Genomic DNA, 24576 nt, shown 5'->3' on the forward strand with positions numbered 1-24576 from the left:
GCCAGGAGTTGCTACTGGCTTGCTTGTGAGTGCATCTTGGTAGTAATATTTTGTAGCTTTTCCAATGACAAACCTTGCAAAACTGTTTTGAGATGAGTAAGCCTTTGAATCTCTTAACTGATATGTGAGGAAAAATTCCCTGTTTCACTCTGGTTTGAAGTTGCCTGAATTGATGGCAGAACTGACAGCAGGATTGTTTCTACACCAGTTTTGGTCCTCTGCTTGTCTCAGGGGTTTGACAGAGCCTGTTGCCAGAGCCAGGTGTTCAGCATTGCATTTGTTCCCTGCTACCGCCTTCTAACCTTTGTCTCTACAAGGCTGAGGTGGAAACTTCTGGGAGTATTCAGAACAGTATTTAGAAGTGTTAACTGTGGACTGACATGAGCTGATTGCCAAGCAGTTAACGCCAGCAGTTCCACGAGGTCTTCTCCATGCACCTTGATCTGTGTCTGGGTAAGATGTGAGGGTGGTCAGAAGCTGTGCTGCCTCCTGGTGTTTGTTGACCCTTGAACCCCCTAGTTTTAGTCTATGGGACTGCTGGAGGACTGCAAGTGAGTGAAGGCAGGGAGCTTCTGGCTCCTGGACTTGATGTTGTTGCAGACTTTCTCGGGAAGACTCTAAATCCAGGCTATTGGGATTGTAACTTGGTTTGGTAGGACAGAGATATTTGTGGTGTTGCTTGAGCTATAGTCTGACAATGGAGAGCAGACATGAATTCAGTAACGCTCTTACAGAAATATGCTTCTCAACAGCAGAGGCTACAGGCACTTCTTACTGGTAAAGTGGTCACATGCTTCATTAGTTCCTTACAATACTCATTTCACTGTAAAGTTCTGGTATTGGTGCATGTGTCCATATTATACCCTTTCTCATTTCCACCTAAAGATAATCATTGTGGAGATTTCCACAAGGCAGGCTCTCATTTGCAGCACATTGCAAACTTCTTTATTGTTCCAAGGCAGCTGGAGAACATTGGGGGAATTAGAACCAGTGCTGCCAGCAGCCCTTCGTTTGGTGAAGCCCTTGTATCTTGGGCTCTCTAATGTGTCTCTAATTGGTTTAAACTTGATGGGTTTCCAGTGTTTCCATTTTCTAAATTGATTTATCTGCACAAAAAGTCAAGATGTCCTCTGCTGGGAACAGGTTTCCAAGGTTTTTAATCTTGTGGTTTGTCGATGCAAAGGATAGTCTCATCAGTGTGGATCATCCACTTCTCTTTGTTGTTCACTGTTTCACACATCTCCCCAGGTCTGTGTCTGGCTTCATATCCACTGAAACTTGAAGCAGACTTAGCAGCTGCGCTCTTGTGTTGTTGAGGACAGCAGTTAGTCGGCACAGACCCTTCCCCTGCCTGCCTCACCAAAGGCACAGTTTGCTCCCATGGCCTTTTTCTTTAGCCTAATTGGGGTTATGCCAGAAACATAAAGTGAACTCTTTATCAGTTTGGAAACCACCACCTTCCCTCTGCCAGCCTGTTGTGGCTCCAGGACACATTCCTCGTACCTAGAGCAAATGGGATTGCTCCAAAATTTGGAACTTTTCAAAGGTGGCCACATGTGATCAGGGTATGGAGATACTGTGAAGATATCTTGGTTTTATCTTCTGCCAGATACAAAACCAGTTCAGCTTTTGTCTTAGCACCATTTGTGAAAATATTCAATTTGATCATCAATGTATCAAGAACATGGACTTCTTAAATGTTGACTTCCTAAATTTTATGTTAACCCCTTGAACAGAATGTCATCTGAGGTACTTAGACATGCTAGGATGGACTCTTTTTCTGCTGGTTGGAGCCTGACATCGGAATGGAGATTAACACAGTCTGCTGTGTCTTGACCAGGCAAACTGAGGAATTTAATTGTCTTTTCTCCGAAACTTGGTTGAGCAGCTTCTAAATAACCGTTAGGTACTACTAATTGCTTTTGAGGAAGCAGAGCAATGAGTTTTCAGAACTGAATGCATTTGATTTCTTTCTCTTGTAACTGTTTTTCTTCCAATATATGTTTTTTGCAGTGACACTGAGAGCCGAAAATTATGCAAGAAGATGAAAGTAGATCCTAATTCAAAGGAGAAAGGAGTGGAATTACTCCATTATAAGTGAGTGCTGTGCTGGGATTTGTAGTTCCTAATTGTTGATGCCCCTGTTAGGACCATTTGTTTTCCTTGCAGCTCCATTTTGCTACAGCATGAGAAGTTATTTCTACTATGCCCTCTGATATGTGAAATTGCTCGCTGTTTCTTCAGTTTGGAAGCATGTGTTGTAACAGAAGTTAAGATAAATTGTGCTGTTGAAGAGAGTACATTATCTGGGCTTGTGGGAGAGGTGCCCAATAGACTAAAACTACCCAATGCACAGGGCTGACGGCTGAGATTTGGATCTCTTGCTTTTTCTGTCACTTGCCTACCGGCATGTGTCTTGGACAGTTGGCTTCACCACTCTGCTTTCTCTTCTAACTTGAGATAGTACTTTGTGAAGTACTTGGAGAGAGGGAAATGGAATGAGATAGCAAGATATCTTCTTCCTGAGAATAATAGAGTGGGAGTACTGTAAAGTGTAAGAGATACCAAGCAGCTGCATCTCCAAAGATCATGCCTTAGTAAATTTTATTATTAAAGTGTCAGAGAGGAGAGACCTGGTTGCATGACACACTGTTTTCCACCCTGCCTTTATCCTCAGTTTTTCCTTTTCCTCCCCTGCTTAAATTGCTGTGGTGTAAATTCTGCTGGGTTCTGTGGCTTTGGCAGGATAATTTTACTCTGGTTAGTTAGAAGTGAGGGAGCTGTGTGATTTCCAGCAATGCTACTGTAAGTTAACACTGTTACCCACTCCTTGTTCTACAGGGATGGTGCATTTCATACTGAATATAACAGAGCTGTCACGTTGAAGGTAAATTTAATATTTGATTATTATTTGGTTAGGTATGGGAGAGAGATTTGTGGGTTAAGAACAGGTGTTGGTATTTTTTCATGCTGAAGGCATGAAAGGGAGGGTGGTTAATCTTCATAAGCAGCTGTCAGAATGACCTAGGGGCTTTTGTGGATGCATGCATCTGCCAACCACAGATTCAGAAAAGCTGTGTATTAACAAGATTGAACCCATGTTAAACAGTCATATAAATTGTGAATTAGCTTCCAAGCTGGTTACAAATAGGGATTTTCTTATTTTCATTACCAGGTGCTACTGATGGCAGTATAACTGAAAGTATTAGCTGATATTGTGTTTTTGGATAGAAATTTCTCTGAGGTTTTTAGGCCTTGCATTTATAAATTTCTAAGAGTTGAGTGGCCTGCTCTTTGATCATGGAACTGCAGTTTTTATGGATGTGCCCAGAGTGCAAGAGGGATGAAATGACTTCCCGTTTTCTCTGAATCTTGAGGCAAAGCAACAGGAAGCAGTGTTCTGTGAGCACAGTGGGAAAGATACGAAATTTGACTGATGGGGGGAATGAGAGACTGAAAGCACAGTAAGCAAGGTGAAAGTGAGCAGCCTTCCTCAGCAAATCCCCAGTGAGGTGCCGGGAGTATCCTCATATGGGGCACGTGATGATTTGGCTTCCAGAAATGACTTCCACCCAGTTCTGATGGCAATTTGTTTTTCTTCCTCTTCTTCAGCAAACTTGGTCTTTGCATAATCACTGAAGCTTGATGAATCGATTTAGGCTGTCAGAATTAGATTTGTATCTATCTTCTGCCTTGTTCAAGAGTTCGGACTGGGATGGAGAAAAGTCTGTGTGAGAAGCTCTGTAAACTCTATTTTGTCAGAGTGGCCACTTCTAAGCATGCTTCCTCTGTTACCTTCCTTCCACAGCCAGAGTTGTCGTGAGGTAGATGATGGAGAGATTTGTCTTGGAAAAAAAATATGGTTTGAATCATCTATTCAGCAGGATTCACATGAAGTGAGGAGAACAGGAATGTGCATCTTCGCCTCTCCTGCAGCAAAAATGCTGCCTGGGTTGGATAACCCAGCCTTGTCAGCATATGCCTCAGGCTCCTTGTGTACTTAGTGAGGAAGTGCACCTGATGCTTTTTTATTATTTTTTCCTCTTAGTGGGTGGTGGGGTGAAGTAGACTGATTAGTTGCCTGGATGTGGGTGGTTTGAATACTCATTAAAACGTCTTTCCTGCTCTCCATACAACACTGCAACCAGGAATTAGTGCTGTGACTCTTCCTTACAGATAGGATGAACTGGAATGCACCTGCGGAGCCCCAGGGAGTGCTCCAGCTGAGTTGTGATCATAGCAGGACAGGAACCATGTCGTTTATTCTTTTAGTTGCCATTTTGTGATGTATTTTTCCCCTTCCCTCCTGCCTTTAGGTGTTTCTTTCTGGCTGGTGAGAAGAAAGCAGATCTAGAGTGACCCCATAGACACACATGGGATGTGTGAGTTTAGTTTGGACAGAAGAGGTTCTGAAGCTCCTGTCTTCCACGATCTCTACTCCTTCTTAAATTAACTGCCTCTCTGAAACCAACTGCTAATGATTTACAGATTGGGCAGCACATCAGAGCTGGGCAGTGGTGAAAGAATTCAGCTGTTTATTTGTTCTGCTGCTCATGGCTGTTTGAATACTGTTTGTATTTCTCCCTCTGCACCATTTCTCCATGCCTTCTTGTGTTGAGGCAGTGGCACTTCTTTCCTACCTTTAGCTGCGTTTGTGAGAGGTCTCCTAGTGCACTACAAACAGCAAGCAGCAGAGGGATATCATTACATTGAGTTTCATACCCATTTTATGGACAGATGGGCAAAATGAAGAACAGACATTAAAGGACTTGTTTCATGGCAATAAAACTAGGATCTTCTTCCAGGCATTCTGTTGACATTAATATTTGTATGTTGTTTTGGAGAATAGTGGACACAGCTCTGAGGAGGAAATGCTTCATTACTGTAAAAGGATTCTTCTGAAGTAGTCATCAATTTCATAGATAGGGCTGATCCAGCTGATAGCGTACTTAGGCTTTTAAGAAAAGCTTTTCATTTTTTCAAGTGACTAAATTCTTACGTAATTAGGTCCTTGTGGGTTAACTCTTAGAAAAATGAGGAATGAAGGATAGCTCAGTGCCTGCAGTGGGGAGATGTTAGTAGTCAGAACCCCCTGCTGCTGAGACCTTGGTTAGGATCTGAGCTGTTGGAGTGTCTGATAAAGAAGATGGATGGCAAGGGAATTAAGTTTGATCATTAAAAAACTTTTAAGAATAGTTTAAAAAAAAAAAATCTTTTTAAAGAGTTGAGAAGGCTCACAATACCAGTGGCTTGCCCATATGAAAGCAAGAACCTGTGGGATAACAAATGCAAGAGGGATAGAAGGACACAACTCCAACTGTGCTGAAGTATCAGCAGGTTGTTGTAATAGGATTTGAATTACCTGCCTGGATGTGGTTGGCCTGAAAATATTGGCTTAGCAAGAGTGAAAAAGTCAAATGATTAGTAAAGGAACAGAGAGTGGAACGGGAAATGTTACTCCACCATCTGAGTTCATTGTCTTGCATCAAGGACGTAATTCTGGTGGCCACTATGAGTGACACATACCAAGGTACTGTAGAAGAGCAATAACGCTGGGTCAGAAGTATCAGTGCCTTGAATATTTGTATTGGGGGTGCTTGGGAAAAAGACAGTGGGAGGGGGATTGTGATTAATGGATGTGTAACTGTGAGTAGCTTTAGGAATGGTACAGTTACCTGCTTTTTCTCAAAGTGTTGATGCAAGCGGTGACATTTTGAGGCAGCTGATTTCTAACAACTCTGCAGTGCTTTAAAAAAAAGTTATGGTACACATAGCCATATGTTGTGAAAGCTAAAAATTTAAGTCTTAGAATCAGTGTTAGATAGTCATAAAGTATATATCCGTTGATAGCAAGCACAGAGGTAAAAATACAACAGCTGGTACAGAGCCAATAAACTCAATTACTTTTTTCCAGAACCTGAGTGTGCAAGATAAAAATGGCTTAGTTTTTCTGCTAGGTATCTGTAGTGAGCTGCTGTGGGATGTCCGAGGTTAGATCACTTTTTGATTTTAGCTGGTTACTTTAACCGCACCATATCCTAATTGCCATACTGTCATAAGGCCAGTATCCAGGCTATGTTTGTTATTCACTGAAGCCTTTTCTGGAGGGTAAAATACAGGGAGAATTTTACTGTCTTTCTAAAATGGAGAAAATTCTTTCAAGTGTAAGCCTTCTGGCAGAGGGAATGGACTAACTCAGTAAATTAGACCAGCTCTAAACTCTATCCTTTTCAGGTTTGCTCTTGTAGGGTGTGTGTGTGTGTGTGTGTGTGTGTGTGTGTGTGTGTGTGTGTGTGTAATCAAGGAAAGTTTCCTTATTAGCATCTCTACTGCATTATACTGGAAAGGAGCAAGAAGTGCGTGATGTGTTTCCATATTTATTTTTTCAGGTTAAAACCCATAAATGATAGCCAACTATGGTACTGTTAAAACTAGCTTCATTTTGGCAGCGTCAACTGGACAAAACCACATCCTGTGTTCTACTGAATTGGTGTTTGATGTTCAGAGCTGCTGCAGGGGCTCAGGCAGTGGGTAACAGCCCATTGTGGGCCTGCCGGGGCTGCAGTATCAAAGCATGTCCTGACCCCATCACGGCAGGGCAAGAGTGGAGCTGGTTCTGCAGCATGGGAGCTGCTGTGCTGTGGCCTGGACCTTGCTCAGGTCTCGAACTCAGAACCCAGGGACAACTGTTTTTCTGCAGTTAGATAATACTGTGGTTTGTTTATGGGGATTTTTCTTTGCTGTTTAAAAGCGCACAGGAAACGCTCTTCACAGAGCGGAGTAATGAGTGTGAGGCACTGCACTGTCTGCTCATGCCAGAAGACATTACAGATCTAATTTTTTTTTTCTTGGCTGAGAGGGAGAAGCTGCAAGAATTAAATCTCTTTAATCCCCCGTTCTCTAACCACATCTGTTTCTACATCACTGAACTTGGCACACAGGAATTTCTTGAAACTAGCAGAGTCAATTGCACTCATTAGCTGTTTAAAATGCTGTCCCCTCTCTCCTCCCCAGCAGAGTACATTTGAGGTCTGTGCAGACCAAGGGCAAGCAGAACTTGATGTGGTGTTCCCAGGGTTGGAATATCTTCCTGGTTTGGTCTTCCTGCCCTCTCCTTTTTCTATATGTTATTAAATTTTCTTACAGCATTGTTTGGGATGCTGATGCCTGTAGCTTTAGAGCTTTTTACAAGTGTAACTGCGTTATAAATTAATCAAACTTCTTCTTGATAGCTCATTTCTCTGCTAATGCCATATTAAAACAAATTTATTCTATGCAAAGTGTTTGTGGTCCCAAAACAGCTACCTCACCCCTTAGGTCTTCTCATTAGGTACATTAAGTGCTTTGGTTGTTGTCTAGTGACTAATATATGCTGCCTCTTACTATAAGACAAATCTCTTTAATGTTAGCTAAGCAAGTAGGCAGTCATTAATGCAATAATGCTGTAAGCTCTGAATCCTCCCAAGTCTTGTAGTACCAGCTGAGATGCAGGAAGATGGGCTGAACTCTATTATCTGTTGATAAGCTGTTGGAGTGTTGTACAAGAGCAAACCTACCAAAGACAGAAAGGTGGCAGAAGTGTCTCTTGAGACTGTTTCAGTGGCACGTGTTACCAGGTGTACTGATAACCTGCTCTTGAGAAGGTGGGTTACAAACCTGAATGGCATGGAGCTGTGTCCCTCGGGTCCTGTTGCTGTCACCAGAACAGCACCTTCCCCTTGGACCTCATTGTGTTATTGCACAGAGTTCTTGTCTGGGAGTGGATGCATGCCTACAAGTGGTGCTGCAGAGAAAAAAAACAAGGTCAATCTGAGCTGTAAGTGATCATAAAAATCTAGGCATTGTGTTTTCTATAGCACAGACATCTGAGGATAAGTGATGAAACTAACACCTTCACATGTAGCTGGAAACAGTGTGCAGTGATGCTCTGAAATCCGTGGAGAGCCAGCCTCTCACTGACCTTAGAGGACTGAAGTTTTCCACAAGTTCAGTCTGAAATTTGAACTAGTAGGAAGTATTTTTGTGATAAAGGGAATAAACATGTCAGTCAAGTAGAGTGTGCATATATGTACTCAGCTTATCAAATATTGGAGCTGCAGAATCAAAGTGCTTCACATTTCCTGCTTCTCTTGCTATGTTTCTTTTTTATACTCCTACTTAAAAATCCATTAAGTGCAGTTTCTGTTTGAATGGATCATAGGGGAGACTATTGGTGGATTATTTTCCCGTTGACCAAAAGCTCAGTCTGATCTATAAGTTTGGAATTCATTGCTTTTGCTATGTGAGTATCGGTGTGCCCTACAGCTGGTACTTTTGGATCTAAAAGTTACACAGATCCAGTTAATGGCATGGAATGTAACCTCTGCATAGAGAAATCTTTCCTGCTAAGCCAGGGACCAGCTGTGGAAACGTTGGAGATCTACTACCACTGAAAGAACTCTCTGAAGGATCCTTGAAATTGTTGACTGTATGTCGGTCCACCTCCACGCAACTTTCCCCAGTTTTGTGATAGAAATAGGCACCATTGAGTGGGTATATCATTTGTGAGGAAGTTAAGCACCAGTGTATCACTTAGTTCTGCAAGAATAGATTTGTGTGCAACTTCATTATAGCAAAAGAGTGTAAAAATGGAAAAGCAAAAGTGTTTATTGCTTGGGATTCACGTGACAGTATTTGATTTGAGTTCAGGTTCTCATTTGTTTTGCTTTAAAAGCTGTTTTTCCTGTTTCCTACAGTCCATTGTGGCCTTTCTCAAAGATCCAGAAGGTGCTCCATTGTGGGAGGAGGATCCTGAAGCCAAAGACATTGTGCATGTTGACAGTGAAAAGGTATGACAACTGAAGAGATGTTCTGTGCATTTTGTAATTATGTGGGATGTGGGGAGTATGCATGTTTGTATAAACTCTTAACAAAGCACCGTTATTTCCTTTGGAAGGAAATTCTATAGTACATGGTTGTTAAAGGGACATAATAAAGTTTGTGTATTATGGTAGAGAGAGCAAGGTCTCCTGCTTCCTTCCTTCTTTCTTCTACCCTGTGTGTGGTCATGGTATCAGTCTGTGAACTACATAGCAAGCATCAAGTCATTGTGGATGCTGTAATAGAAGAGACATGTTTGTCTCAAAGTGTAGCAGCTTGCAAGATGCAGTTGCTGCAGGATGCAAGTAGGAGATAAAAATGTTATTCTTAAAACTGCAGGTTGTCATTAGAGCTTAGATTCTCTCATGTGCCTGAGGTCTTCTCAGGAAGTCTGGAGCACATAGGAGCAAAATTCGGGTCTTGAGTGATTTAACCTTGTACAGTAACCATCTGCAGTGGCAAGTGGGAAAGCTGTAAATAAGATAAAACTACCTTAATAAGCTTGTGCCATCACAGAGCTACCCATGATATTCTCTCTAATATTATCAGCTTGGTCTTTTGTATTACTTTTCTAGTCTATTGATTTTTAAAACTTTAATTGATTGGGCACTAGCTGGTATTTTGTAAAGGGCCTTTTCAATTACCTAGCTTTCATTTTTAATATTAGAAACAGTTATTTTGACATTCTGTTTTTGTAGGAAGATGAATTTTTAATGTTTACCTTCTGTACTCTATTATAAGTCTTCCAAGGATTGTGTTCAATTTGAAAACTTGATCTGTTTTTTTCTACCATGCTGGTAGTAAAAAATCTATTCTCATGGCCTATTCTATTTCATAGTGTGAAAATGAAAACTTTGTTACTGAGTCCAACTTATTGAATTAGAATATGTTTTTTTCATTAGGCTGCAGATTCTGAGTTGAGAATGGACCAAACAGTACAACTTTCACATCTTGACACCAAAAATGCTGGTCTTGGCTATTTAGAAATATTTGAGTCTATAAGAAGTTCTGTCATCTCCTTTCAACTTAAAGTTGAACAGGCAGAAGAAACTTGAGTCTTGTTTGTTTGGGAGTACGACCGCTTCATTTCCCCAAATAAAGGAGAATACTACTAAAATATTGACTTTTTAAAGTTTAATGAAAGTGTATCTTTATGTAGGCCTGTACTTAGTTTGTTTGGTTCATTCACTAGGAATTACGAAGGCTCCTGAAGAAGGAAGACAAACCCCTTCTGATGATGTTCTATGCCCCATGTAAGTAATGTAGCACATCTTGCTGTCATCTTTACTGAGAAATGTTCAAGTCTGACTGGAAGCCTCCCTTGTGTTTCACTGACTCCCTCGTATACTGTCGTTATCATTGAAATCCATGTGGTGTTTGCCTGTTTGTATTCAGTTTTCCTCTCATTGTTCGTCTGCTGCATCCTAGGCTGGCAGTTTTTTCCCTTTATCTCAGTCTTGTGATGAGCATCTAGTTTATGTAAGTTTTTACTTGTTGTCCTTCCTAAATATGTATGGTAGTAGACAGAAGAGTGATATGCTGAGCTCATGTGTTAATGCTACTTTCTGAGAGGGTCTAGCCCTCTGGTCTATATGGAGCTGGAATTGCAGATGAATATTGCACGTGCTTTTTACTTTTGCGCTTTGGGCTGCAATATACAAGCAGTTATACACAAACAAAAGCTCTCTAGAGTAGCCCCTGGAATAGAAAGAAGCTCTATCTGTTCTCAATAACTGCAGGCAGTGGGAACAGTCAAGAGCAGGAATACTTTTTTTTACTCCATTCAGGAGATACTCTGGATGTTTCAGTTGTCACCAGCAGGAATATCTTGAATGTGGGGTGGCAGGAAGGAAAGAGAACAACTCATTGGGGTTGCTCTGTTTCTTTTGTGACATTGTCACTGCACAGCTCTGAGCTTGTTGTTGCATTGGCTGCTTATTCAGCTTTTGCAGATTTACAACTGGTGACAGGTGTGTTAGAGGCTTTCCAGCTCTTTAAAACAAAATACTGCCGGAGCTGTTGCTCAGCTGGAAAGCGGGGCAGCCATGAGAAAGGCATGAATGTGTGCCTTAAGCTGGAAAAGCCTCCCAGTGCTGTCCTGATCATGAAATTGATGCAAGGCATTGCTAGCATTTCCTTAGTTGTCTCTCTTCTAAAATGAATGCCCCATGGCAGCAGTATCTAGTATTTGAGTGTATTTTCTCTGGTAATTATTGCCTGAAACGCCATCCTACCCTTTTTTAGTCGCCTCAGAGTACTGCCAAGAAGGCCAGAATGCCCCCAGACTTAGCATGATGCATCAGTATGAGGGTGTTTTTCCTTTAATTAAATTAGCAGCAGCACGGGGCCTTCACGCTCTGTAGCGCCTGCAGGCTGCCCTGGCTATGTCAGCAGGGGGCTACAGGCCTGCTTTGCCTGCCCATTGCCTCGTGGCAAGCGCTCTGCTGCACAGCCCCGCACGGTTTAGCTGTATCGTGAATAATTGTTTTCCACAACTGAGTCCCTGCCTTAAATGTGCCTTATCTAGCCTTTGGTTCTCTTTGAACCGTTCCCCCAGAAACCCTCCTCCTTCCAGTTTCTGGTCTTTTGAAGTGGCAAAACACCTGCTAGTCTGCAGTGCTGTAATACCTTTGCTGCTTTCTGAACTGCTGTGAAGGAAGCCTACTTGTAAGGTTTTTTCCCCCTCTGATTTCACGATTCTTAACTCCCTCATCTTTTATTTAATACATGAGACCTTCTGACTTGACTCTTATCCAGTTTTTCTTTCCTTACTCTTGCTCCACTTACTACAGGCAGAATACATCCAGCAGTTGTATTAAAGCACTGGCTTTGGGGAGCTGGAGCTGTGGATTGCTGTCTTGTAGTGTTACTGTTTGTGCCTGGCGGCAGCAAATCCAAACTGATTCCTGAAGGGACTTCTGCTTTTCCTTACGTGCAGGGGGTGAGCCAAGGGGGTCTTTGGCAGGAGAGGACATCGGAGTCTTTGTCTGGGAAGGCACAAGGAAGACAGCTGCCTCATTTTTTCAGCTTCATTGCAAGCTTTGTTGGAAATCCATTGTGGCAGATTCAGGAAATGGATTCTTTGATTACATGCTAGTGCGGAGGGAGATGAAAGTGACTGGAAACTTAAATGTAGTTTCTTTAATATTTCAGGAATGCTTGATCTGAGTGAAACAACTCAGAGCAAAGGCTAGCCTTTTCCTCAGAAGATATTATTACCTGCTATTTGAAGCCCATTCACTCTACTTTTGGACTTTAATATAAGTCAGACAGCACTAAATATGAAAAATTAGGTATACTTACAGGCATTCAGATTTACTTAGAGCTAACTCTGCCAAAGAAGAATCCTGTAAGAGACAGTCTGCATTTGGCAACGAAAATGAGCTGTTCAAAATGTCACTGAAAACAAGACTTCAAAAATGGAGATGTTACCTAGTGGAAAAACCAGTATGTGTTCAATTAAAAAAGCAGACAAAAGCAAGCAAATACTTTTCACTCAGAATGCAAGAAAAAATAACAGATGAGAAATGAGTTTTTTAAGTAACCCTTGAGGTATGCCCCCATGGGTATATATCTGGCTTGTCAGAGTCCTGAACAGCGTAGCGTGAAAATGCATGGTCAGGACAGGTTGCTCTGAGGTAGGTTTAGGATCAGGGAGCCCAAGGCAGCAGAAGGAGCATGAGTGGAAGCTGGGGGAGGAGGCTGGCACATGCCTGAGCTGCAGAAGGGAATCCAGGGAGGGGTTCCCAAGGGACAGAGATGTGTAGTTGGGGGAAGTTTATGGCCTGAGGCTGTTGAAGAAAGCAGAAACAGAGGATTCAGAAGATGGTGTTAATGGCTCATATCTTTTGATGCCTGTCCAGTGGTTTGGATGAAGTTGAGACTTCAGTATACCTCAAATGAGTGGTCCTTGCCCACTAGGAAATCATTGCTTGAACCAGCACTAATTTAACAACCTCACTGGCAACTGGAGCGGAGATATCAAAGGTGAAAAGACCACAGAAATGAGCTCTTTACTCTGATTAAAGGATGTTCTTTCCAGGCACTCTGATGTGATCCTAAACCAGGGGTTGCACAACCTTCTTTTATGAAAGTTATTTTCAAAACCATTCTTTCTTCATCAGAAAGAAAGAGTTGACAGTTGTCCTGTGGCAGACCAAGAGTCTCTACAATAAGTGCCTGAAGTGCATGGCTGCAGCTTGCTTTGTTTCATGCTCTCTCCCCTCCCTCAGTTCCCAGTGTGCATGTGCATATTTTACTTGGCAAGGGTGAAACCTACTGCTTACAAGGTGATTTATTGCTAATCTGCTTAGCGCTCAAGAGCGTCATCAAAAAGCTCTTAGTGTACTCCAGCTTGTCTTCCTTCCTTGCTCACTGTTTCTCTTCCTCAGCACATAAAGTTCTTGGATCTTATAAGGGCTGTTGCTTCTCCCAGTTATCATCTCTGTTAACAGTGCACAACTTAACTTTTAAAGTCTGTTTAATCTGTTTATGAAGTGTCTTAAATCAGTCGCAAAACTTTTAAAAACTGAGGTGAATCTGAAGTATATCCCCATCTTCCCACTGATAAAAGACTAGTTCTGACTTTCCTGGTCGCTAGAGTGCCCATTCAAAATGCATGAAGCTTTTCATTTGACTTGATGAGTAAAACATCTTTCAGCCTGCATTCCAGAGTGGTTTCAGCCTTGAGCCTGAAGAATATAGATGGTGTCGCTCATTCCGAAACAAGGATGAGAAATGAATAACGTGAAAAACTTTCATGTAACATATAGCATATAACAGGAAGCAATGTCCTTAGAAAATAATAATTGAATAACTAGTGGAAAAAAGTCAGGATTGGGGGGAAAAAAAAAAAATTATTAAAAAATGTGTAGTTTAGTATGCTTTAGAATATAGATCCTGTAGAAGAATCTGAGTGGGGTTGTTGACATATTGCTTACATAATTTCTTTTTCTTTAATCAGGGTGTGGTGTTTGTAAGAGAATGATGCCGTCTTTTCAGCAGGCAGCCACAGAACTGAAGGGTAAATATGTAAGTGAGAAGATAAACTTTATATGAAATACAAAAAGCCCTTTTAGACGCTTTTTATTTTTTTGAGCATTGAAAACCACAAATATTTATTGAAGTGGGGAATTTTTAATTGAGCTAAAGCAAAGCCAGGAATGAATGATGTTGTTCCAGAACCACTCAGGATTCTCTTTTTTTTTTTTTTTTTTAAATTAAAACTTTGAAAACTTTATTAAAACTTTGAAGAATAAGGTGTTAACTCACCATTTATATCTGGTGTGGCTTCTGTAGGGAAAAATGGGTTCTGACGCTGTGTAGTTGATCTGCTCCTAACTGGTTAGTCTGTGGGCTTTGGGCTTCCTCAGCTTGTTTTGATAAGATAAGTAAATGTTTGCCACACTGAATTTTGTTAGCTTTTTGGCTTGGTGTTTCATAGAGGGCTTGAGGATGGATGTCTTTATAGTAATAGTTAATCAACTTTTTCAGTGGAGAGTCAGTGTCATGGGATGGGTATTACCCTTTGTTAGCTTGATTGTTCTCCTAGCAAGTGAGCTTGAGCATTAATAATTAGTTTCACTGTAGCTTTGTTAACAAACAATTTATATTGGGCTGAAATGAAAACAAAATTTGATCCTAATAAAATCATGTTACAGCAATAACAATAACTTAGTTACCTGTTTGTACTAATAAGGCATGTTGAGTGCTAAGCAAGCTGAAGATGCTTGTCAAGTCAAGATCTTATGCTTTGTGCATAATTTGTGTAATACCCCTAATACTGGAGTGGCACAGAAATAGGCTTATAGTAAGTTCCATAGGTCAGGCTGGATCTGTTCTGATCCTACCCACTGAACCAGTCACTGTAAGAGTTTTCAGGTTTCTTTAGGAGAGGCAGCAAATGATGGGGAAGAAATGAAGCACCACAGTGCATTACTAGGCAGGCTCAGGTCAGCTCATCTCTTAAGCACTGAGTGTGCTCACACTTTCCCAGCTTTTCCCAGCTAGTTGTTTTTCAAGTGTTTTCTTTAAATCCTTGCTTGCTTAGGGCAAAAGGCAGTGGGAGTTGTTCAGATTTATTTCGGATATATATTTTCTAGCATGCTTCTATCCAGCCAGGCAGCATTGAGATTCCCTCTCTCCTTGGAGGAGGGTGTGCTGCTTTCTGTGGAATGGTGCTCCCGTCCTGCATGGCAGGTCCATTGTGAGGTGTGGGTGGACAGGAATTAGAAGCATGAACACCTATACAGATAATGTCAGAAAGGAGGGTTATGCCACTGCCTCCAGTGTCTTTCACATGTATCTGTTCATCTACATCTGACCTAATTAGATTTCTGAGTGGGATGTGTACAGAGTTTGTCATTTCTAAAATCTACTGTGCTGTACCCATCATAAATTGTCTGTGCATTGCCCGAAAGCAACGTTGACCTCCAGATCAGGCATTGCTGGAAAGTTTATGATTGGTTTGGATGGAGTGAAGTTTTGGCCTTTTAATCAGACCTGTTCATTAGCTGTCAGAATGTGCCAGGCTTAAAAGTGATTATTACCACTAGATAGCAGGAAAATGAAATACCGTGTGCCTTGTTTCATAGACCCTATAAATGAAAAGGTGAACTGTTTCTGTTGTTGGTTGTTACGTTCTTTTGGGACTAGTCCTTTTATGTTCCATACTGCTGCTGAAAGGAAAGCTGAGTGGCACATTCAGTATTATGCTTAGAGTTTGCAATTTCTTTCTGCACTGGAAAAGAGCAGCTCCAAGTGAGATGAAGATGACTTATATTCTTGGCACAAAAGATTCCCATGATTTGTGGCAGGTGGGGTCTGGTGAGTGTCTGTTGCTGGCGTGCTATGGCCCAAATGCAGGGAGGAACTTGTGGTCAGCAAAGAACTTCATCTGCTTAATTTCTGTTGACTTTGAGTGCACCAGAAGGCTTCACCCAGTAAAGAGATGCTTGAGTGTGTTTAAGAGCTTTCTTCTGGTTCTTGTCTTTTTCTTTCTTGTAAAAACTGGAGACTTTAGAAGCTCCTACCCTTATTTTAGAAGTCAAAATCAGCTTTGGTTAATGTGTTCATTAAACTTCGCGCTAGAAAGGCTTCAAGTGGTGATGTGAAGCTGAAATCTGAAGCAGCCCTTTTGAAAGGAGTTTTAAGCAATGTGTGAATGTTGTAGAAGAACAGGAATCGTCAGAGTCCTGTAAAATGTGACCGGCTATGGATTTAGATTACAGATAGCTTGTTTGGAAGCAGATGAATTGTTGAAATCTGTCAAATATCACTGCAGAGATGAAAGGAATAAACTGATCCCGTTTGCTCTGGATGTTGCAAGAGGTAATAAATTTCAATTACAGTTAGAGTCTTTCAGTCATTTGCTAAAAGCAAATTAGCTAAACATCTAAACTCAAGTATAGAGGGAGGATCCAGAATTGGGTAGAAAGTGAGCTCATGGCCCCTGCCAGACTCAGTGGTACATAATTATGTGATTATAGGCCAGGTAGAGCATTAACTTTTGTCTTTAAAAATGAATCCCATTGTAATGGGCCAGTTATGCTTCATATGATATATGAACACCAGTATGAATTCAGGTCCTTCTCTCTTATCAGTCACCAGTCTGGCTGGACAGAGTTCAGTTGGTCCTGGTGAATTTACCTGTCCTCAAGAGGTGGCATATAGGGTAAGGGAAAGGGAGAATTGATTCTTGGTATCTAAAATGAATTAAGTCAATCTGATTTTTAGAATTACAAGGAAAATTCAAAGAGACTGGACCAGCCAGAATAGATCCTACTTCTGTACTCCTCTCAGTTAACTTTCCTTTTGCCTTTCTCAGGATAGGTGAGAGAAAACAGAATCTTCTTCTGACTTTCCAGCATACTCTTGGAAAAAGTTGACCTTCAAGCAGGGATTGTGTTCTGTAAGATTTATTTCATGCTGGCTCTGAGCACATTTGGTTGGTCTATTCAGTTTCCTGCATCAGGAACCTGGTATTAAATTCTGATGTGATATTTCAGCTCAAAGAAGAAAATCCTGTTTTTGGAGGGGGATGGAGGAGGAGGAGTTTGGATTAAAACCCTGCTTCTGAAATGATTTAAGCTGTCAGTGCCATTAAAACTAAGCTAATCTTGAGGTTGTATCTCGGCAACTGGCTAGTTGGCTGCAGAACAGCCTGTGTGAAACTCACACCCATGGAAAATCAGAATTAGTACCATCCTCAGATTTTCAGATCAAAAATCTGAAAGGCAATTGGATAGGGCACAGAGCCCTGAGCCTGGAGCTTGGAGTGGACTGCTGGGTTGGAGGGCGGATTGGAACAGAGCCTGAAGAAAGGCAAGAGCAACTCTGTGTTTCACTGTCTGTGAAGTTGCTCGGCTTCCCTACCCACCTTCAAGTATCTGTAAGACAAGGCTATTTCAACTGTCACTGCACCCTACCAGTCAGGCAGCTAATATATTTAAAATGCCAGGTGGAATTTCCAGGGCTCATGGAGCATGTTTTACTTTTACATTGAAGTAATACCTATTTCCCCACCTCCCTTCCCCCCTTCATTCATTAAGCACAGCTTTAAACTGGGATAAAGCCAGTGCTTGGTCAGGTAGATCTGGATATGAGCTGAGGTTGTAAAATTGTTGCTGGAGTGGAAACCAAAGAAGTGTGGTGGAACTTGTGTCCCGGTTAGTGTTTGGGTATGAACCAAGCTGTGTACTTGCAGAAGAGGAAAAAGATCTAGTTAGAATTGTAGCTTAAAATACAAATACATATTTGTATATATATCATATATATGACATATATATGACATATGTCAGTTATATATATCTGTATATATGTATATACAGATTGAGAGAATTTCCTTTTGGTGATTCTGTTAGTGGGTGAATAGAAAGAAATGGAGATTCTGCAAGACAAATGAGTAGGTGACAAGATGAATCGTGTCTGTTTTCTATGGACTAGGCTCAAATATTGCTCTGTCTTCCCTTGGTCAAAATTGGAAACGCTTCATTGCCTTTATGAAGTCCCTCTTGTTTTACAGCAATATGAATTAAATCAGAATCTGCCTAGAGCTTGCTTGGTTTTGCTTTGTGATGTTACTACTGCATTATAGGAATCAATATAATTGTGTTCTGTTTTTTCAGGTTCTTGCAGGAATGAACGTTTACTCTGCTGAATTTGAAAGGATAAAGGAAGAATACAATGTCCGTGGATATCCTACAATCTGCTATTTTGAGTCAGTTATATTTTGCTACTCTTTTGGAAATCATACACTCAACTATAATTGCATGTTCTTATCTTCAAGGCAAGGACTAAACCTTGTTTTGTTGCTTTAATAGGAAAGGAAAGTTCCTGTTCCATTTTGAGAACTACGGTGCTACTGCGGCAGATATAGCAGAGTGGCTGAAAAAGTAAGGCACTGAACTTCATGCACTCTACCTTTTATGTACTTTTCATTATTTACAAAATGTAATGGTTTAGGATCAGCCATCTCTCCCTCATGCCCTCTGCTCAAAAGAGCAAACAAAACTACCCTGCTGAGATTGGCTGAACTAGCACAGAGAGATTGCCTAATGTTTGTTTTTCAGCTTGCATGCCTTGCATTTTACAACTGCATTTCATCTGTAATAGGAGACTGACTGGACTGAAATCAATGCAAATGCACAGATCTTGTCTTCGTTAAAAACGCCAACTTAAATTTCCAGTGATCTTGGGTGCCTGAACTTAATGTCTCATAAAAGGTCTGACTTTGGTTGTTTTATAAAAAATGTATGTGCCAAGTGTGCAGTTTTCTTTGCTTCTTCAGCCTTCAGATGGAGCCTTTAGAGTATCTTGCAGAAACAAGCAGCAGATCAAGGCACCCTGAATCACTAGTCATTTTCACAAAGTTTGTGTTTCCTGTTGTGACTTGAGTGATGTTGAAAGCATCTTCTTCTGCCTAAAGGCAGCTATTTGCAGTTGTAAATATTCGGGGGGCTGAATGAGCATGTGGGAATAGAATTTGAGAGAGGGAGACAGAACAAGTGTGTTTATGTATGTCTTTTTCTAAATAGTTGATATTCAGATGGTGCAAATCAGCACATCATTGAAGCTGGTGGAGCAGCTGGAGGGAGCAGAGCTTGTCTAGTGATAGACGATTGCCTTTAGCAGCCAGCTCCAGCTCTCAGGTTTTGTAGAGTTATGAAGGTTCTCCCTTGTTCCTTGCAGCCAAGGAAATGCTGTTAAAATTAAGCTAGTATGAGGAAGTGAAAACTTGGAAAATGTTTTAAGCCATCATGATAATATAGCTTAAGAAAAGTGGCTTACAATAGACATGTTTTACTGCACCCATATGGGGGTGTATGAGTCATTCTTCAGCAGTGGTAGGTTTGGTGGTTCAAGGTTGGGGACCCACAAATGTGGTGACAGATAGCATCCCTGTTAGCATCACGAGGTACAATCATTGAAGGCAAGTGTTGCACTGTGGATGATAGAGAGATTTAGATGTGGTCTATAAGCTTCATTTAGTTCTTTCAGTCTTTCAGATATAAATGACCAGGATAGCAACTCCAGCAGTGCCGAGGAGGTGATGAGCCCATAGAGCAAGGATGTGACTTCATCACCTGTACTATATTATGCTTTTTAGTTCCGTGAGGATGTGTTTATCTCTTGGCTACCACATTTGAAACATTAGATGTCTGGGGTGGGCTTTTCCCATGTCTGCATAATATCCAGATAATCCGTGTAATATGAAGAGCTTTTCTATCGGTGTTGTGACAGCAAGTGAGCACAGCAAAAGCAAAGCAGAACAGCTGCAAGCTATTCCCAATGATAATCTTTGCTAACAAGCCACTGTGGGCTTTGGCTGATATTCTAGCAGTCCAGAGGTAAAGGCAGCTGTTTGTCCTCACTTAGCGTTCAGTGCATGCTTATTAGCTTCCCCGAAGATGATCTGAGCAATAGCCTTCTTGCCCCTGTTTTGTATAATAAATATGACTTTTGGGGAAGCCACATTGGGAAATTATGCATTCTTAAATCTTGTTAGTAGTTAATGTTGTAATTAAAACTGTATGCAGGGTAAATCTGCTACATGCATAATGCTGTATTACTCTGGGGAATCCATAGTATAGTGGTATATACTCAAGTGTGGTATGGCAAGGGCTTTAGGAAAGCCAGAGATTGTGATTAGGTAGCTGCAGAAGGCGTATCCTTTGTATTTCAGAATAGTATAATACTAAAATTCTCACCAGATACCTCGAGCTAGAATTTAATATCATTACTGTTGTCATTTCCTGTAGTATTGATGTCTTGAGCAGTCTCCTCACTTCTGAGTTAGGAACACTGGCTCCCTTTTCTGAGAACACAACTACAGCGAAACGAGCAGAGAGCTGTATGCATAGCCATGCAACAAGACCAAACCCAGAATCTAACATTTAGTCTCCAAACTCCCTGGCTGTCAGGTGTAGTTCTGGGTTTCCCATGCTGTGTCGCTTTGGATGATTCTCAAGTAGTGACGTTGGAGCATAGAGGCCGCTGCCAAGATGAAGCTGCTGACCTCAGGAAGTGGCTCTAGTAGGAGCTGCTGACCAGTCAAGCAGGTGTGCTGAGCAGCAGGAGCACAGTGCTGCCTGAGTGTCCATGGCAAGGAAAACCAACTTGTTTTCGTACTGTGCATGCAGGTGCCCTTTTCTGTGCGTTCTCAAAAGGGAATCCAGCAGATGCTGTGCCATGTGAGATGACCTATTTTCTGTGGACATTAGTTAAACACTGCAGAAGTGAGACTGTTTTCTGCTGTCTCCCCTTTGTCTGTTTTGCCCTGTAAATGTTTAGGGTTAAATGCTGAAAGCGATTGATCTGTGCTGATTTGAAGCATAGGGCTGCAGAGTTAACAACAAAGGTTAGAATTGTTTAAACTGTACAAAGGATGTTTTTCATGCACTCTCAGAGCAAGAGCTCTACCAGTTTGAAGGGCTGTGGCGCCTTTTTTGTTATTTTGAAGGTACTTAAGTTGAAGCGTCCTAATGCATTAGCCTAGAGGTCCTTAACCCCCATTAATCTTCCTAATAGGCACAGACTATTATCTTGTGGAGTTTCAGATGTTCTTATGAGGCATGGAGGGAAACCGTCACACACCCTTTATCCAACACAGCGTTATTAATATGAGAGATGCTATCTTGTATGTGCCGCATTTCTTTTTTAATCTCTCTCATGCCGCTGCATCAGTTTGGATGGTAGTGAAGCCAGACAATTTCTTGCTGCCTTCAATAGCTGCTTGGTTTTCTTGCTGTTTTTAATGTACTTCTCCTGGGTCTTTCCTTAGCACTAACTACTCAATTAAAGCAAGAACTTGTCCTCTGTACTTAATTCAATTAGCTCTTGATAACTCTTCCAGACTTCTGTCATCCTATTTTTGGACTTCAGGCATTGGATGTGCCTTCTCTCAATTTTAAATGACATTTTAGATTTTGGTTGTTGTCTCCTCCAGGCCTTGAGGTGCTTCTTACCAGCTCCTGTGTAGGCTTATTAGCATGCACAGCATTTTAAATTGGGCCATTTGAATAAACATCCTGTGCCCTGCTTTACTGATTCCTTAGTGAAATAGGTCATGCCAGGCCCTGCTGAACACAGCTTTTGTGGTGCTTTGTGGCTGGTGTGTCCATGTTCATCATACTCAGCCAACTCAAACCAACTCTCCAAATAAATCATGTCATGATATTTTCTGGAAGCCTTCATTTTTCTACCTGTGGATTATTTCTGTCTCTTAGAGGCTTGGCAGTGATGCTCTAGTAAACTTTGTGACATGGCCCCTTACTCATCACAACCCTACCTGTGCTGTGGCCATTTCTGTTACAAACTCTTGTGAATGGTAACCTACTTCTTTTTCTCTTTGAGCTGCTTGGTCACCTTTGACGTTTGTTTCTCGGTTTGTTGATCCTACAGGCAGCATCAGAGATGTGCAGTTTTGCATGTATTGCTTAATATTCTTAGATCAGGCAGATTGCTTACATCAACAGCACTTGCCATCTGAATTTGTGCGTCTCTACTGCTTTTTTTTTTTTTTTTTTTTTTTAATCAAACTAGGCTTACAGCCTGGTAATGAGCAAGGCAGAATAAATGAGTTATCATCTGTTTGCCACTCCTTGTTCCAGACAGATAACACAATAATACATTTTAATCAAAAGTAGCAAATGTGTTTTCACGAGGAGTGGGGCAACAGCCAGACCTGTACTTTGCCAAAGAATTTGAGGAATTCTGTGGGATATTTGGGACTCATTACTGTACCTGGCAAGGATAAAGTAGCTTTAAAGTTTGGCTCCAAATGTTCCTGTGCTTGGGTGTACTTTATGTGAACAGTGCTTAAATAAATACAACGTCAGTTCACACAGTTTAATTCACATCTGCCAAATTTTCTTAATAATGTACCTTGATAATAGGAAAAAAAAGCAATTGTTCAGTGGACTGAACTGGTCCAGAGGATCTGAGGTTCAGTTTCCAGATGTACCATTGTGTCTTTGAGCAGCCTCCCTGGCTGCCAGCCATGAAAGATGGTTAAGCTCATGTGCGATCATGGGGGAGTTGGTGCAGCATGTCACTTATCTTTTAGATTAAGCATGCAGTCTGAGTAGCTTTGCTGAATTAGACTTGTGAGGACACTGTCAGGAGAGGACAGATGCTTCCCCAGGTCAAAGGGTTGTTCAGGGTAAAGCCATGATTTCCTGGGTTAATGTCCTAGTAAATGTTGCTCCTTGGTTCCAGGATTGCAGCTCCTCCTTTCTCTGCTGGCCCTGGTTGTGCTGTCAGTATTCAAGGTGACTGATTAGATTGGCTGTTTCTGCATGCTGCTTTTCTCTTTCATTTGCAGTGACTCTTGTGAACTGCTAAGTGTGAGTGCTTTGAGAAAGGGAGTCTCCTGCTGAGAAGGCTGAAAGAGTAATAGAAAAACACATCTGATTTTTATAATGTAATAACCAAGCAATCTGGTTATCTCTTCGTTCTGTCCCCTTCCATTTTTGATCTGTCCTTGTGAGACGTTTGTGGAGTTTTCCCTCTCTCCTTCAATTCTGTCTGAGTTTCGGCGTTTATCACTTCTGAATGGGAGCAATTATGGAAGCTGCTCAGTAGGGTTACTGTGTCAGACCTCTGTGACCATTTGCACAAAGGTAGTTCCTTGCAGTCAGACTTGCTAAAATTCCTCTCAGCATCAACGAGCTGCTTTTCAGCTGTGTCTGTTTGTCTTGTAGCCCACAGGCACCTCAGCCACAGGCTCCGGAGATTCCCTGGGCAGATGAGGAAAATGTAGTTTATCACCTGACCGATGAGGACTTCGACAAGTTTATAAAAGATCATTCATCTGTCCTAGTGATGTTCCATGCACCATGTGAGTTTGCTTTTTCTATTCTGTACTCTGATCCAAATGTTTGCAAACAAAATCAATGACAATTTGTTGTGTAGGTTTCACAGGGCCATAAAATCAAAGTCCGGGCATTTCTTGTTTCTTAAGCGCACAAGGTACGATGTGTTTGTAAAGTTGCTGATTTTAAGTTTAGGGCAGAGATGTGCTGCTGGAAGAGGTATTTTGTAGGCTGTCTATTATAATTCAAGAGTGTCATAAAGTTTAAGTAGTTAGATCAACATTGTTTTGTAAGATTATCCCTATTTTTTGTATCCCTGATTTTCAGCTTGTCTTCTGTGCTACTTGCTTTCAAGGCAGCGCTCTGGTTGTTTGAGCTACTTGAGATCTGCGAGCTCCTAAGTCTTTGTTTGCAGCCACAGTTCATTCTCTGGTAAAGTAGAGGATGATGGTCATTATGTATTTTGCTGAAGGGTGCCAGTAAGTTATGTAAATTCAGAAGGTCTTTTGAAAACTGTCTGATAGTGATCTTAATGGCTTTTTGGCTGAGAATGAATGAGGTTAATTTTTCTGGTGCAAAATGCAACAGGTTGCCCTAAGGTATTGCCCTCCAAGCTGTTCCAGCCATGTTGCTCTCCTGTATCTTGTATCCTCTGGGTTGATGTGGAGGATTGCATTGTTTGCATGCAAACGATGTAACTTGTTACAGCTGCGTAGCTAGTTCTACCAGTTCTTTGTATCTTTAGCTGAAAGTTCAGGCTCAGATCTGCTGCATTGGATGGTACGTGACTTCTGTCTCCTCTGGCTGCTGGTGCTGCCATTTGCACTTGGATGAGATGGTCATTTTTTCAGGCAAAAACTGAAAGGGTAGCAGTCTGGAGGTAGGCTGCGTGCTCACAGTCAAACAACCGAGGGTCTTGGCACAGAGGCTAAAATCCTGCTTCCCTTCAAGTCAGCAGGATTTAGCACCTAAATGCCTCTTTTGAAGGTCTGCTCATAAGACTTGCTTGGAAAACACAGCATAACAAATTTCCTCTGATGAAATGTCTGGCCATTTGATCCACGGAAGCAGGTGACTGCTGTTTTGTTGCTGTGTTCATTGGATTGTTTGTAATAATGAAGGCAGGTCTGGAGATTAATGCCTGGTCTGAAAACCAAAGTACAAGTAGCAGAACTGATGAGGCATGCTTTGCTTAGGGTTCCCCTTCGTTACCCAAATCCTTCCTTCCCCCAGCTTTCTGCACACCCCAGTGTGCAAGAGACAGTGCCAGCTGCTGCTCCTCTGGGCTGCAGAGCAGCTGCTGCCAGGCAGGAGTGTAATGACTGAGTTCCCTTCTTTTCCTCTGTGCACAAAGGATAAGGGTCTTCTTTGTTTAACCGCAGATTTTTATGGGGATTTATTAGTA

General features: G+C 41.5%; 1 protein-coding gene across 1 annotated transcript in view; it reads left to right on the forward strand.

Annotated features, from left to right (window-relative positions):
* PDIA5 (protein disulfide isomerase family A member 5) overlaps positions 1 to 24576 on the forward strand; it is a 92091-nt gene that overhangs the window by 22901 nt on the left and 44614 nt on the right. Inside the window, exons 5-12 of the mRNA XM_042827018.1 lie at positions 2014 to 2097; positions 2842 to 2887; positions 8736 to 8828; positions 10052 to 10112; positions 13823 to 13890; positions 17985 to 18076; positions 18180 to 18251; positions 23061 to 23197. Of these exons, the coding sequence (XP_042682952.1) occupies positions 2014 to 2097; positions 2842 to 2887; positions 8736 to 8828; positions 10052 to 10112; positions 13823 to 13890; positions 17985 to 18076; positions 18180 to 18251; positions 23061 to 23197 (653 nt within the window). The remainder of the gene's footprint in view (positions 1 to 2013; positions 2098 to 2841; positions 2888 to 8735; positions 8829 to 10051; positions 10113 to 13822; positions 13891 to 17984; positions 18077 to 18179; positions 18252 to 23060; positions 23198 to 24576) is intronic.

Source organism: Centrocercus urophasianus, unplaced genomic scaffold, assembly GCF_019232065.1.
Source record: "Centrocercus urophasianus isolate 14NV4802_14NV808 unplaced genomic scaffold, USGS_Curo_1.0 seq_28, whole genome shotgun sequence".
Lineage (NCBI taxonomy): Eukaryota > Metazoa > Chordata > Aves > Galliformes > Phasianidae > Centrocercus > Centrocercus urophasianus.